Source organism: Saccostrea echinata, unplaced genomic scaffold (assembly GCF_033153115.1).
Source record: "Saccostrea echinata isolate AGI-Se365-2 ecotype Australia unplaced genomic scaffold, CSIRO_AGI_Sech_v1 ptg000001l, whole genome shotgun sequence".
Lineage (NCBI taxonomy): Eukaryota > Metazoa > Mollusca > Bivalvia > Ostreida > Ostreidae > Saccostrea > Saccostrea echinata.
The window spans coordinates 4,671,849-4,687,658 of NW_026889750.1; the positions used below are offsets into that span (position 1 = coordinate 4,671,849).

Below are 15,810 nucleotides of genomic sequence, written 5' to 3' on the forward strand. Positions count from 1 at the left end.
TCTGTTCAACAATATTTAGGTTTGTGCATAGATTTCAGTATACCTCATACGTTCATTTACATTCTATAGAAATATATTTCATGTAAGTTGCAAAAAAGTCACAGATCACTTTGATATTCCATGACGCTTAACACGTAGTTGGTAACTTTCTGTTCAGTTGGAAGTGAAAACATCATCATGTTTTCATTTGTGTTAAAAAATATTGAAATAACAACAAAGATTTAAGTGTTTTATTTTTTAAAACAAATATTTTTGCTGTATAGTTTACACATTAGACATTACAGCAACTCAAGAGCTAAGACTATGGTGTAGTAATTTTGTGAATCAATATTTTAATGCATGCACAGTACTATGACAAACGGTGAAACTGTTAAGCGCGATTGCAGTTTCTTTTGTAATAATTAATGAATTCTACACTTCTTAAATATCCTTTTGCAAAATGCAAATGATGTCACAATTTTCAGTGAACTGCTATAGGCCCCGTTTACCGCATCTTGTAACATCATTTAATATTTTTTTCCACATGATTTTTAACCCTAATAATTTTCTTAAACTTTGACATACATGTGATATGTACAGGCTGTACGCAAAATGTACAGTTTTTTGAGCCCATTCATCGTGTACCGGCGGGACACCAAAATTCACGGAATATGAAAATTTGTACAGTATTTTGAATTTCTCGCTAAATGCCGCCATTTTCCTCTCATTCTCGCTCGCGAGACACTGAAAAACGTCACCTGTGTTTGACACTTGACCTTCTGATAATTGTGTAGTGTACACAAACCATCGCGTGCGAAGGTGTGAACTGCCAATTGGGATAATTATCTTGCTATAAATCCATATCAAATATCCCTTTAGATAGCTTTATTTTTTAAGGGGTACTTAATTACTGTTAATGTTTCGTATACGTAACTTGATTGAAAAAAATTAAGCCAACTTCGAAAGTTGATATACATGACTTTAGTCTTAATATACGTGAATCTGACCCAGATCTTCGTAGGTATAAAATATACGATGTTTATTACAATGATTACGATGGAATTTCAGAAGAATTTAAGCGATATTTTATACCATTTTTTTGTACCGTTTTTATGCCCCGCCATGAATATGGCCGGGGCATATAGTGTTTGTCATGTCCGTCTTCCGTCCTTCCGTCCTTCTGTCCTTCCGTCTGTCCTTCCGTCACACTTTGCGTTTAGCTCTGTTCAAAGCTCAGTTTCAAAGAAACTATCCAAGATATTTTTATCAAACTTCATATGCTGATAGATATTGATGAGGGCTATGCAACTGCATCAACATTTTTTGACCTTGACCTTTCCTTTGACCTTGACCTCACTTTTCTTAAATTAGTGTTTAGCTCAGTTTTAAAGATACCATTCAAGATAGTGTAATCAAACTTCATATGTTGATACATACTGATGTAAGCTATTCAATTGCATCAACATTTTTTTGACCTTGACCTTTATTTTGACCTTGACCTCACTTTTCTTAAATTAATGTTTAGCTCTGTTTTAATGAGACCATTCAAGATATTTTTAACAAACTTCATATGCTGATACATACTGATGAGAGCTATTCAACTGCATCAACATTTTTTGATCTTGACCTTTCCTTTGACCTTGACCTCACTTTTCTTAAATTAGTGTCAAACTTCATATGCTGATACATACTGATGAGAGCTATTCAACTGCATCAATATTTTTTGACCTTGACCTTTCCTTTGACCTTGACCTCACTTTTCTTAAATTAGTGTTTAGCTCAGTTTTAAAGAAACCATTCATAATATTTTCATCAAACTTCATATGCTAATACATACTGATGTAACCTTTTCAACTGCATCAACATTTTTTGACCTTGACCTTTCCTTTGACCTTGACCTCACTTTTCTTAAATTAGTGTTTAGCTCAGTTTTAAAGAAACCATTCATAATATTTTCATCAAACTTCATATGCTAATACATACTGATGTAACCTTTTCAACTACATCAACATTTTTTGATCTTGACCTTTCCTTTGATCTTGACCTCACTTTTCTTAAATTAGTTTCTGAATCAAACGTCATATGCTGATACATACTGATGTAAGCTATTCAACTGCAGCAATATTTTTTGACCTTGACCTTTCCTTTGACCTTGACCTCACTTTTCTCAATTTGTGTTAAAATGTTGCATTACTAATATACCCTTGGCGGGGCATTCATGTCCTATGGACATATTTCTAGTTTGATAAGCAGTGTACAGTTTTTTCACCCAAATTCCAGTTTTTCTATGGCTCCTGTACAGTTTTGTGGTCTTTGACTTATCACATGTATGCTTTGACAACTCCCAGTTCCTCATGTTCAAGTTTCCGATTTTAGTTCTTGGACACATCCGACAAAATCAGAAATACATGAGACCTTTTTAATAATGAAAAACAACTTCATATACAAAGTCGTGAAAACTGAGGATTCCAAAAAATTCTTTTTAAACCTTTTCAAAGTAAGTCAATAACTTACTTTGATTAAGTCATCATGTTGCTCTGCACCCAAAGAGGATTGAGAGTTTTGGAAATTTTTTTCACATGGACTCGTAAAAATTTCTTTGAACAGTTGTTCAGATTTCAAATCAAACTTCCTACTTTTGAACATGTTGTCATTAGAGCTCTTAGTGCGATTGCCACTCTGGGCCACTTGCTGTATTTGCTATTATAGTATAAGAAAGAAATCATCATGTATAATACTTCTTACATAGTCAAAAATTAAGTGACAGGAAACTTCTCAGTAGGTTTTGCACTTGGCCCAGGCTTGCCTTACCAGGTGTATATTTACCAACCTAATTAATATTAGTAATATCATCCCATTCCCAGTCAGTAGATGACTACCTTTATGCAACAAATCCCATTTAACTGACAGTAAAAATTTTTTTTAACCTTATCAAAATATTACATGTGAAAATTGTATTGAAATAAAGCCTCTATTTGTGAAATGATATGTTTCCAACCCTGCCAGAAGTGCTCAGGAGTATAGTGTCACCATTGCATTGCCTCTTGTAATCTAAAGTGTATGACCTGAATACACTGTATTTACACTACAGTCAATAATCAATCACAACCAGCATATCCCTACAAAGTAGTGAGAGATTTGATAATGTATTTGTAGTTTATAAAGCATAAATTAAGTGTACATTTATGAATATTTTTTATCTTTCTTGTGACCAGAAATGTCAGACAGTGAGGATGAAGGAAGTGTTTACTCTGATGCTGGAAGTGGGAGAAATGAAGGTGGGAGTGATGTAAGTAATAAAGTGAAAGTAATAAGTGAAAGTAAAGAAGTAGTTGAAGTGGTAGCACGTATCGATATTTTTATTTGTATTTACATTATATCACTGTGAAGTTCATTGGAATTATTAAAGTGTAGCTTCAAAATTGATTTTGAGTGAATTATTTATGTGGTGAAACAATTCCTTACTTACTACTTAGTCAAATTCATTGTTGTGTGGATTACAGAATGAAGATGGCAAAAGTAATGCAGGCAGTGACATTGGTAGTGATGTAGGAAGCGATGAGGGAAGTGAGATTGCTTCCCCTGTCAACAGAAGAAGAGGTCGGGGGCGTAGTGTGGATGACATCATTGATGATGAAGACGAAGATGTAATTATCTTTTTGAAAAGAGAATTGCAAAGGACTGGTTGATGTCAGGCATAGACTTATAGCTTGAAATAAGGCCAAAAATAAAGGCTGTATATTTAATAACTATTAAATCATTTTGAGTTTATATGTAATACAACTGTTAAATAATTTCATCAATCTGTTTTTTTTACCTAGTGATGCAAATACATACATGTTTTAAACCCAGATGACTTGGACATGGTGACATTGTAGTTTTAAAATAAAATGTCAATCATTATACACTCCACACTTTAAGTGATATGACAGATGTAAACATATGGTATACTATAATTGATTTAAGCTCAAAAATATGCATGATAATGGATTATGTAAAGATAGTATTACCTTGTCTAAAAATATGTAAAAAAAAAAAATTAAATAAATTCTTAATATCCCCCTTTTAGCTTGGATTTTGACAGATACCCAGCATATTTCATTTTCATTTTGAAATTTTTCAATTTTGAATTCCTGTATTTGCATTTGCTTTTTTTTTGTTTTTGTTTTTTTTTGTTTTTTTTTGTTTTGTTTTTTTGCTAAACCAACAATGAAATAGATCAGAATGGCATTTTCATGTACACTCACTCGTAGAAATATACATGGAGTTAACAGACATTAAAGTGACATGACAGTAAGACCACAAGCTTAAATATCCAGTGTCCTTTAATACAGATGCTCCCATTACACAGTTTGTTATTGATTTGATGTAGGATTATGACGAAGAAGAAGATGAAGACTATGAAGAAAGTGGGAGAAAGAAAAAGAAGCCCAGACATGCAGGATACATCTTGGATGAAGCTGGTATACTTCCTTAGTTCAATGTTTAACGACTCACAGATTTTTAATTTCAAAACAATTAACATTTAGTTAACAGTGTTTGATGATGATGATGACTGTAGATGTCGATGAGGAGGGAGATGAAGATGAAGAGGAGTGGGAAGAAGGAGCTGAGGACTTGATAGACAAAGTCTCCTCTTATGAAGGTCCCACTGCCAAGGAAATTGAAAATAACAGAAGACTGGGACATTTATTCAGGTATCAAAGCAAACTTTCTGTCAATTAAAGCTGAAATGATAATGATTTGTAATTGAATCATAATTCTGGAGAAAAGAGAAGGCATGTATTTCACACGTTCTGTGTTTGAACATAAATAGAAAAAAATACAATACTTTTTTTTTGTTTCAGTTCCCAGAGAGAAGATGAGTTAGAGGAGTACTATAGAAACAAGTATGGACAGACATCAGTTGCTGCTCGCTTTGGTGAGGGAGAAGAAATGTCAGATGAAATTACGCAACAAGGACTTCTTCCGGGTGTCAAGTAAGAACTTATGGATTTGAGTATTGCTTTTAGAATTACATGTATGCCATGCAAGAAGAAGCAGATAAGTAAAGAGAGAAGAATAAAAAGATTCAGAAGAGTAAGTAGTAGATAAAGAATCTTTTTTTTCGTGATTTCATAGGGATCCAAACTTGTGGCTGGTGAAATGTAGAATTGGCGAAGAGAGAGCCACAGCCTTACAGCTAATGAGGAAGTTTATTGCTTACCAGTTCACTGATGAGGTAAGAATTAAATGTTTCATATGATTCGTTTTGAATTTTTTTTTTCTGGCTATGATGGTTAAAACACGACATGGTGAAAAAGATTACATGTACAAGTTTTTTGTCTTTATTCTACAGTATGGTAAGCATGAGATTTGAGAGTAATTTGAGGTTTTTTTTCTCTTTTTCATGTAGCCACTGCAAATTAAATCAGTGATATCCAAGGAAAGCTTGAAAGGATACATTTATATTGAGGCTTACAAACAGACTCATGTAAAACAGGCCATTGATGGTATAGGGAATCTCAGAATGGGACAATGGTCACAGCAGGTACATGCATGCATTTAATTTTTTTTTTTTTTAATTTGTTTTTTCATAAAGCCAAATCTAGTTCTTTAAACATCCAATTATGCTTTTAAAAGGCCTAAGATTTTGTAATGAGACATTATGATATTTTGTATCCCTGTACTTACATGCACATGCAAATGTATTCTATTTCTGGACTAGCTGTCAGAATGCACATACAAAAAATACTTCTGACAAAGTAATGGAGTTATATCAACAGCAACATGCATAAATACATGTATGAAACTACAATGTATTGGTTTATTTTATTAAGATGGTACCTATCAAAGAAATGACAGATGTGTTGAAAGTTGTGAAGGAGACAGCACAACTAAAGCCCAGACAGTGGGTCCGCCTGAAGAGGGGAATCTTCAAAGATGATTTGGCACAGGTAGGTTGAAGATCAGGAAGACTTGGTAATTTTTAAATTACATTTACATTTGTTTGAATAAATAAGAATGCACAAGTTCGATTCTCTTTAATCGTTAATCTCTGAGAAAGAATAAACACCACAGAGAGCTTTGAAAACACACATTTACTTAACATTCTAAAAAAAGGTTCTTAAAAATCGAAAAATTCCTATTTTCAACTTTAATATTTGGCAATGTTGTAGTTAACAACAAACTCAAAAAGTATATAGTGAATGCAAGTAAACAACAAACTCAAAAAGTATATATTGTGAATTCAGGTAAACATGATCATTTTATAGCAAATCCTATGAGAAAATTAAATTGTTTCATGATACCTCTTTGTATCTGCTTCTGATAATTCATTCTGTTGAAGTGATGGCTGAATAATAACTGATGTCTTTGTTATAATTAGGTACTTGCCAAAGCCATGCTCAGTGTAAATACAGTTTACTGTACTTCTGTAATTTTTTTACAGGTTGACTACTTTGAGCCAGCACAGAACATAGTCCATTTGAAGATGATACCTCGCATTGATTACACAAAGAAACGAGGGGTGCTGAGAGTACAGGCTGATGTGAGTAATGATTTTTGATGTACATGTATACTGACATTCTGATACCCAGTACTAAGGAGGACGTAGGGAGGGAGGGAGGACTTCCTAGAATTTAGAAATTGTGTTCAATCCCGCATTTGTATGCTGTTAGCAAAAATGAGTTCAAAAAACAAGACAAGAACAACAAAATAAATATGTATTAAAAGGAATGATGTTCTGCTAAGAGAGACAACTCTTTATAAATTTATAAAGTCCAAGACTGATTTGTTACGTAGGGAATATGAAATTTTCTGCACAGGTATGGATGTTTTGTAGTACATGTATTTTTATGAAACAACTGTGTCCATTTTCTTCCAGGAAGTAGAGAAGAGAAAGAAAAAAAGAAGACCTCCACAGAAATTGTTTGATGTAGATGCTATAAGGTACAGAATGATCAAAATGTTTATTGTTAGTGAAAATTTTCTGAATGTTTTGTTCTTTCGCTCAAAAATAGATGTTTCACAGAAAAATAAATATTTAGGAATGATAAGCACTTCTTTCTGATTTCAGGGCTATTGGGGGAGAGGTGACAAGTGATGGAGATTTCTTACTGTTTGAGAATAACCGCTACACAAGGAAGGGATTTCTGTTCAAAAGCTTTGTCATGTCAGCAATCGTAAGTGCAGGATAGTGCATTAATAACTGCAAAAATAATTCCTCATTTTAAAAAAAAATAATTTCTAAGGCTTGTGACTGTATCAAGTTTGCCTTTATTAAGAAGGATATGTTCTGATATTTTCAAAATTTAAAATCAACTGATAAATATTCAAGGGAACTGAGTGAGGATTTGATTTTGGAGATTTAATGGGAAAATATTTTTTACTTGATTTTTGGACAGATTGCAGAAGGAGTCAAGCCAACCTTGGCAGAGCTGGAGAAATTTGAGGATACACCAGAGGGAGCAGAAGTAGAGTGTAATTAAAATTTATCTCACCTAATTAAAAATAGATTTTTCTTTTACAATTTAATGCTGTATATCATTATTTGAGTAATTTAATTTTGCATGGCATTATATTTTTAGGAAATTGAATTGGAAATTAAATGATGTATAATACATGTAATGTAATATCGATTTTGTTTGTTACACTACATTCACTAAATGTTTTTCTGAATCAATTCATTTTAAATACAAGGATTTATAGGTAAACTAAATTAATATTAGTGAAATAAATATAATGCATCCTGAACTCTCTCTAGTGCCAGAGAAGCAGCAAGGGGAGGTAAATCATAACTTTGTCCCCGGTGATGTGGTGGAGGTGTGTGAGGGGGAGTTGGTCCACCTCCAGGGTAAGGTCATCGGTGTGGACGGCAACAAGATCACAATGCTGCCAAAACATGAGGACCTTCGGGATCCTCTGGAGTTTATGTCACATGAGTTAAAGAAACACTTCAAGATGGGAGACCATGTGAAGGTCTTGTCTGGGCGATATGAAGGGGACACTGGGCTGATAGTTCGTGTGGAGGATAACCTTGTTGTACTGTTCTCAGATCTCACAATGCACGAGGTATGATATTCTACCTTGAATTTTTAAACACAGTGTAAATTGCATTATTATATCAATTATTCATTGTATCAGGCTGGAACCTCTCTACTTCGCAGTTTGATGAAAACTAGGCACGTAGTCTATCTCAGTATAAGTGTGCTCCATATTACAGAATTCAAAGTTGAATATAGATTGTTTAAGACCACAAAATAATGTAAAATCTTTCTGAAGTTGCACAGATATCATCATTACCTTTTACTAATTTCTCAGTTCTGTGTTTTCTTTTCACAAAAGAAGATAAAAATAAATAAATTTCCCTGTGAATTTTCTTCAGATGAAAGTTTTGCCCAGAGATCTGCAGTTGTGCACAGATATGGCTACAGGAGTGGATTCTTTAGGACAGTACCAGTTCGGAGACCTTGTTCAGATAGAGTGAGTCATGTCTTGCAAAAATGTACAAAAAAAACTAATTCTGTCGATACCAGTGGCTTCATAACTTTAGTGTCTATTTATTTTTTGTCAACATTGTAAATGTTTAGAACTTTAATGAAATATTCATATAAGCCCCACTATGATTTACTTGTATTTTTGAAAAAGAGAAAATGCACTTCTTTTAAAATGATCATTCTTTTTTCCTTGACAGTCCACAAACTGTTGGAGTCATTGTTAGATTAGAGAAAGAAAATTTCCAGGTTCTGTCCATGCACAACAAGGTAACTTAAAGATTGTAACTATCAGCATAAATTGTGAAGAAATGATCTATTTTTGGCAATGCTGTTTAGGTTGTAAAACTAAAATTTAAATGGATATTCCAAATCTGCAATGTTGTAATAAACTGTTGCTTATTATGGCCACTAAATTTAACTTGCAGATACTCAACTTAAAACCAGCAGCGGTTACAAGGAAGAGGGACACAAAATATGCTGTTGCCTTGGATTCAGAAAACAACAGCATTCAGGTCAAGGACGTCATCAAGGTCATAGATGGACCTCACTCGGTAAACATTTTACATAGCAACTAAAATTTTCAAAAAGGAAAAAAAAACAGAAAACTGATAAAGTTGAGTTTTCAAATACAGTGTGTGTGATGTGATTAGACTCGCATACCAGAGTGACATTAGAACTGCAAAGAAATGTTCATATTTGTCACGAGTTTTATTCATCAAAGAATACATACATGTATCTATGTAAAATATTTAACCTTCATTATTTTGAAATGGCCATATTTTTTCCTTTATGTCATGTTTATGATTGGGTCCCAGTTCTACTGATTTCAGTTTTGTTTGTCTAGGGTCGACAAGGAGAGATAAAACATCTGTACAGAAGTTACTGCTTCCTGATGTCTAGGACAATGACAGAGAATGGAGGTTACTTTGTGTGTAGGACAAGGCATGTTGTGCTAGCTGGAGGATCAAAGGTAGGATATGACAGAGAATGGGGGTTACTTTGTGTGTAGGACTAGGCATGTGGTGTTAGCTGGAGGATCAAAGATGTGTAGGTTTAGGCAGGAAGGGAGTGAAAAGTAAAAGTCAAAATTACACTTGTGTTGTACACAGGATGTTCTTTCAGTAGTGTCTATGAATTAATTAATGATCAGATGGCTTTGTTTTGTACAGTATAACATGAATTTATTATTTCTTTGCTTAAAATATCTTTTGCTTTTGTACAATTTTGTTTTATAAAGAGTGAAAGAATAAAGTGAAAAACTAATCTTTCTTTTTTTTTTCAGGGAACAAACAGAGCTCAGTTGGGAGTGACAGGATTTGCTCCAATGTCTCCCCGGTTATCCAGCCCAGCCCATCCTGGGGGTGGGGGAGTGGGTGGAGCTCCTGGTGGAGGAGGTGCAACACCAGGGAGGGGCAGAGGAGGAAGTGGCCTCAGCAAGAGGGACAGAGACCTTATTGGAACTACAGTCAGAATCATCCAAGGGCCTTTCAAAGGTAGGGTCTTAGTGAACTGTTAATGAAATGAATTATTAGAACATTTAGACAGATACAGTATTTATCTGCATTTTATCTACAGTTGAACTTGGGTATCTCAAGAATGGATGTATCAGAAACTTGGTATATGTATATAGTGAGTCGGCAGTGTTATTCTCGTAAAGTAAATAGAATCTAATCTCTGATATGTGGAGCTCCTCAATATTTCAAAGAAACTAACATTTTACAGTAAGATATTGAGGTTTGACTGTGATTCTCTTGTGTAACCTGTATTAGATTCAAGTGAAACTCTTGTTCAAAACCATGGTTTCTTTCTCTTGCTCCCAGGTTACATTGGAATTGTCAAAGATGCCACAGATTCAACAGCTCGAGTGGAACTTCACTCCAGCTGTAAGACCATATCAGTGGACAGAAGTCGTCTCAGCAATCTCGTGTAAGTGTCATTTTGTCTCAAATTGTTTTCTTTTACATGTACATTACAAGCAATTAAACGTAACAAAATTCTTTTCTTTACCTTGAACCTGACTGTTTAGTTGTTAAAAAAATAAGACTTTATATTTCTTCATGACTTACCGTAATTTGATGTTGAATGATTTCAGTGGTGGTCGGTCTGTGGGATCAGCTGCTACTCCTGGTGGTCGCACACCAATGCATGGTTCCCAGACTCCCATGTATGGATCCCGTACACCTATGTATGGTTCACAGACTCCACTACATGATGGAAGTAGGACTCCTAACTATGGCAGTATGACACCCCTACATGAGCCTGGCAGCAGGACTCCAGGACAGAGTGCCTGGGATCCCACTAATCCCAACACACCTACCAGGTAAGGGGCAATGGTGGGAATTTTAGAATTTTGAATGTAATCGAAATAGACAGGAAGGAAAAATATCATTGCAGGCATTGTCAATTTTTGCACAATTCTGGGGCAGTGTAGTGTACAGAAGTCTTATTTTATCTACAAGTACTTTATATTTTCAGGAATAATGACTTTGATTACCACTTTGATGATAACCCCTCACCTGGGGATTATGGTGGAGCCACCCCAAATCCAGGTACACCTGGATATTCAGCAGACACTCCCAGTCCCAGGGGACCCTTCACACCACAAACCCCAGGGACAAGCTATTCCCCTTATGCACACCCTTCACCTTCACCGGGAAGTTACTCAGGTAAATCAAAAATCTTATTGAAAGAAAAAAATGTATATCTTGCTTCAAAATTATACATGTATCTGTAAATTGGTCATTCGTTAATCCGAGATTCCTCTGACTCTAGCCCCTGCTTTTATATTTTGACATGTGCAGGGGAGAGTCAGAGCGGAGGCCATATTGAAAAGTGGGAATTCAGCGACACCAGCTGGTGTCGCGACTCTGCCTACCTTTTACAACTTTATTTCGCAGATCTAACTTCCGAGACGCGAGAAATTAGTAAAGGGATGATTCTTCTCCAACTTAATCATCACTAATACGACGCTATCGCCATCTGAACAGCACTATCACCGACAAATGAAGCATCACTTGAATTAGGTCCCCTCCTCGCCATTCGATTTCTTTGCGCATGACGTCAGCACACAAATACACAAAATTCCAATCGGTTTCGAACTAACACATGGTCAAAACACGTGTGGAGTTTTCGCAAAAACATGAGGGTGTGGTGAAAAAGCACAGAAAACAACAGAATGATGTTACATTTATTTACTGATAAGTGGCCTCTATGCTCATATGAGAAAAAAATTGGCAGCATCACCACACATGATTTGTTCATGTGATAGTTTGTTTGTGTATGTGTGTGCTGACATCATGCGCAAAGAAATCGAATGGCGAGGAGGCGACCTAATTCAAGTGATGCTTCATTTGTCAGTGATAGGGCCGTTCAGATGGCGATAGCGTCGTATTAGTGATGATTAAGTTGTAGAAGAATCATCCCTTTACTAATTTCTCGCGTCTCGGAAGCTAGATCCGCGAAATAAAGTTGTAAAAGGTAGGCAGAGTCGCGACACCAGCTGGAGTCGCTGAATTCCCACTTTTCAATATGGCCTCCGCTCTGACTCTCCCCTGCACATGTCAAAATATAAAAGCAGGGGTTAGAGTCAGAGGAATCTCGGATTAGTCATTCGTTAGCGTATTCATAGTATGTATGGTAATGGCCTTTGGTATTGAATCATTCTTAAAAGCTATAACTGACAGATGTTTCTCTATGTTGACACCTGCAAGTGTTATTTATTCTTTCATAACATTTCAGCACCCAGTCCAGGATTCGGAGGTGCTTCACCTAGTCCCATGGGATATCAACCCTCCCCTTCAAACACCACCCCTTCACCTCTGAGTTACAGTCCAATGACTCCTGGTGGAGCTCCTTTTACCCCGGGGACAGGAATGGACCAAAGCATGGCTGATTGGCACACCACAGAAATTGAGGTCAAGATCAAAGAAACACACGATGACCACAAGTTGATACACCAGACAGGCATCATTCGCAGTGTTACAGTGAGTATAGACTTAAAGCTGCGAAATTTGCTATAGATGTACCAAATCTCTTTCAAAACAGTGGATTTAAATTCCCTCTCTGTGGTAAATTGCATGACAATTTCATAGTAAAGAGATGTGTATAGTATAAAATTCTGTGAATTTTTGAAAACTCTTAACTCAATGTAAATATGTACTGCATGTATAAAATACATTTTGTGGTACCTTGTCAAAGAATAATTAAACATGTCTACTGAGTGATCTGTAACTAGATGCAATTGTTCTCTTGTAGGGAGGCATGTGTTCATTATTCATACCAGAAGAAGATAAAGTGGTCAACATTGCATGTGAGCATCTGGAGCCTGTTCCACCAGAGAAGGGAGATAGGGTCAGTTTTCCGTCAAGGGTTCCCCAATTTTTGGAACATCCAAAAGGAGATTTGATACATTTTGTTTTATTCTAGTTCAGTTTAAGGATGAGTTATTTCTTCTAGGAGAAAAAACTCAGAAATTGAAAATTCTTTGCTCTATAAAAAAAATTCATATTTATTCATATTTTGGAATGATTTGTCTCAACCATCTGTTAAGAATTGTTTTGATTACAGAAAAAATTCATTGATCATTTTCCCTTAAGCATTATCTTTTAATGACTAGCTAATCATCCAGTTAATTTCTGTAACTGACAGATGTTAAATAGATTATAACATTTATAACCATAATGAACTTCATCAAATAAATCACTGAAATTTTTATACAGGCCAAAGTGATTCTGGGCGAAGAGAGGGAGCTGATGGGATCACTACTGAGTATAGATGGAACAGAAGGTGTAATCAAAACAGACAATGGAGTCATTAAAATGTTACCCATCAATTATCTCTGTAAGGCTGGCAACTGATGCTAGAGAGACAAAGGCAGTGTTACAAATGTGAAAGAAATATCTAAGCTGTTGGCAGGCAGTAAGGAAAAGAGGAAGAATTTCTTGGGTGTGAAGATCAACATTATTCCAGGATTTTTCTTTTAGCTTTGCACAAGCAGTGTTTTTGTATCTCATTAAAAACAATTGAGGGAGGGGGTCTCCTTGTCATCATGTTTTATCAGGAGTTGATAAAGACATACACTGTTTGTCATTTCATCCCTTGAATGCTTTGTATTATTACTGTCAACAAAACATTTGTTAAAGATGTCATATTTACAATTCATAGTTTATTGATCTTGTGTCAAATCTAGAATGCTTTTAACAGAATTTTTCAGTGTTTTGGAAACAGATAATACCGTAAGTTTTGGGGTATATGTCGATGGGTTATATAGGTCGAAAGGCTCATTTTCAGCCGTAATTTTTAAAAAATCCTTAGATAGGACGATTTGGAAGATAGGACGAGGCTTTGTTTATCGACTTTTTAGATATTCTTACATAGAAACTACGTATCAGAACATGTAAAGGTTTTTAACTTAACCCGTGATATTAACGTATGAAGAAAATAAACTGGTATTTTTATGAGTACAGCATTTTAATAGTGTTTTATACAAACATAGTTAAAACTTCCTAGAATTGTGATATAACGTATTTTCTCCAACTTGCCTGTTCAACGCCGTCGTTGTTTGACTCTGTCGTTAAACACATAAATACGGTAGTATACAACAGCTATAATTAGGGAAATACCCGAAATCAAACAATAATCATTTCCATTTTAGAACATCGTGGACACATTCTTTTATTCCGACATTATTTACCGGGGTACAATACTAAGTGCGATGACCGCCATTTTTATATTTCTTGTCCAGGGATTTGCTAAAACACGCAAATGACTATTACATGTAACAGTGCGCAAATGAAATTAATCATATTAATATGCTATAATTTTGCTTGAGATATTGTTGTAAAAATAAATTTAATTGAGAGTACATTAGCAATTTAACAGTCATCAGGAATTTCACAGTTTTGTTTGTTCAATGATGTATAGCCCTAATACCCCTGCAACGGCACGTGGATCCGTTAATCACGCCCCGCAGGTGTTTAAACCAACAGGTGTTAACACCTTCGTGTACACAGTGTATATCTCTCTATCTGTCAGACAATTAAAATTCTATTAGAAGCCAATCTTTGTATAATTCGGTGTACCCCTTGGGATATAAAACAGAATAGTTATGACTAGCGGTATATTTGGTAAATAATTTTAGGAATTTACTGGCAACAATTTATTTCACACATTTTACATTTAAATAAATATCACAAGACAATGAAAAATATTTAGGTGTAGTATTTAAATTAATCGTTACAAATAAATGGTAAAAAAAAAATACAATTGCGATTGTGAAAACTCCTCCGTATTTTAAACTGATACGGTTGCGGTTTTATTTTTAGTAAACGATTGCGACTTCCAACTTCACAAGATGGACACAGCATGTTGTAAATATACTTTGAGACATTATTGATGATATAATAAGTTTTTTTGTACATCGACGGATATTTAATGAACTTTTTTTGTAAGAAATCAATGGAATAAATATTTAATTCTTTATTGTTTATTATTTTTTTCTCGGTAAAGTAATTTTAAAAAATACGAAAATGGCACAGATTTGCTTTAAAATTGACGTAAATTTTACTGATTTTGGGGCATTTTTCGTAAACTTGGGCCTTAGATAGGTCGATTCGTTAAATAGGACGACCCCAGCGGTTCTGAGAAAAAAAGTATCGTCCTATCTTCCAAAACTTACGGTAAAAAGTGTGAATCACGAGTGTTTATGTTATAATTTTATAATTTGTTGCAATAAGTTCCAAGGACACCCTCTGTGATATCTCAATAGAGGAGAAAGTAACAATATGAAAATAAGTGAACCACCAGCATTACTGGAAAGGATTTCCTCATAGCGGATGTTGCATACAATTATTTTATTTCATGCAAAGTGTGAAGAATAAGAACCAGGGGTCCGTTTTACAAAAGAACTTGCGACTACAACCAAAACCTTTAGTTGATTGTAAGATTTTGCAAAATTAATGATTTTGTAAATTGCCAGCGTAAAAATATCTTAAAGCATTCCTTTTAAAAAGATTAAATCCATTTTCAATATAATGTAAATTACATGTAGAAACTTGTGAACAAAATTAAATTTTGGTCTTAGTCATAAGTTCTTTTGTAAAACGGGCCCCTGTACTGTATCTTCATTTTTAGCTCTACTGGTCAGAGACCAGAAGAGCTTATGCGATAGTAAGGTGTCCGTCGTCCGTCTAGCTGTCTGTCCGTCTGTAAACAATTTTTCAAAACGCTTCTCCTCCTACAGTTTTGGTCTGATTTCAATATAACTTGGCACATAAGTAGACTACACCAAGATACATAATTCTGTTTATCGGTTTTTAGCCCTACTGGTCAGAGACCAGAAGAGCTTATGTGATAG

The 15,810-nt window shown here is 34.9% G+C and overlaps 1 protein-coding gene across 1 annotated transcript; it reads left to right on the forward strand.

Moving 5' to 3' along the window:
- LOC133183760 (transcription elongation factor SPT5-like) lies at positions 1 to 13,688 on the forward strand. Its single transcript, XM_061318672.1, has 25 exons — positions 1 to 19; positions 3,195 to 3,268; positions 3,483 to 3,626; positions 4,352 to 4,442; positions 4,541 to 4,676; positions 4,827 to 4,958; positions 5,101 to 5,200; positions 5,375 to 5,509; positions 5,799 to 5,915; positions 6,410 to 6,508; positions 6,845 to 6,909; positions 7,037 to 7,142; positions 7,365 to 7,440; positions 7,724 to 8,031; positions 8,345 to 8,442; positions 8,654 to 8,723; positions 8,882 to 9,007; positions 9,301 to 9,426; positions 9,739 to 9,949; positions 10,277 to 10,382; positions 10,549 to 10,776; positions 10,932 to 11,122; positions 12,195 to 12,439; positions 12,711 to 12,806; positions 13,175 to 13,688. Exons 2-25 carry the CDS (start codon positions 3,197 to 3,199, stop codon positions 13,310 to 13,312), a joined length of 3,216 nt encoding a protein of 1,071 aa, XP_061174656.1. The 5' UTR covers positions 1 to 19; positions 3,195 to 3,196; the 3' UTR covers positions 13,313 to 13,688.
- The last annotated feature ends 2,122 nt before the right edge of the window (positions 13,689 to 15,810 follow it).

Coding starts and splice junctions, on each gene's coding strand:
- LOC133183760 (XM_061318672.1), top strand. CDS start 3,197: ATGTCAGACAGTGAGGATGAAGGAAGTGTTTACTCTGATGCTGGAAGT. Junction 4,959..5,100: donor GGACTTCTTCCGGGTGTCAA/GTAAGAACTTAT, acceptor GTGATTTCATAG/GGATCCAAACTTGTGGCTGG. Junction 9,008..9,300: donor TCATAGATGGACCTCACTCG/GTAAACATTTTA, acceptor TTGTTTGTCTAG/GGTCGACAAGGAGAGATAAA.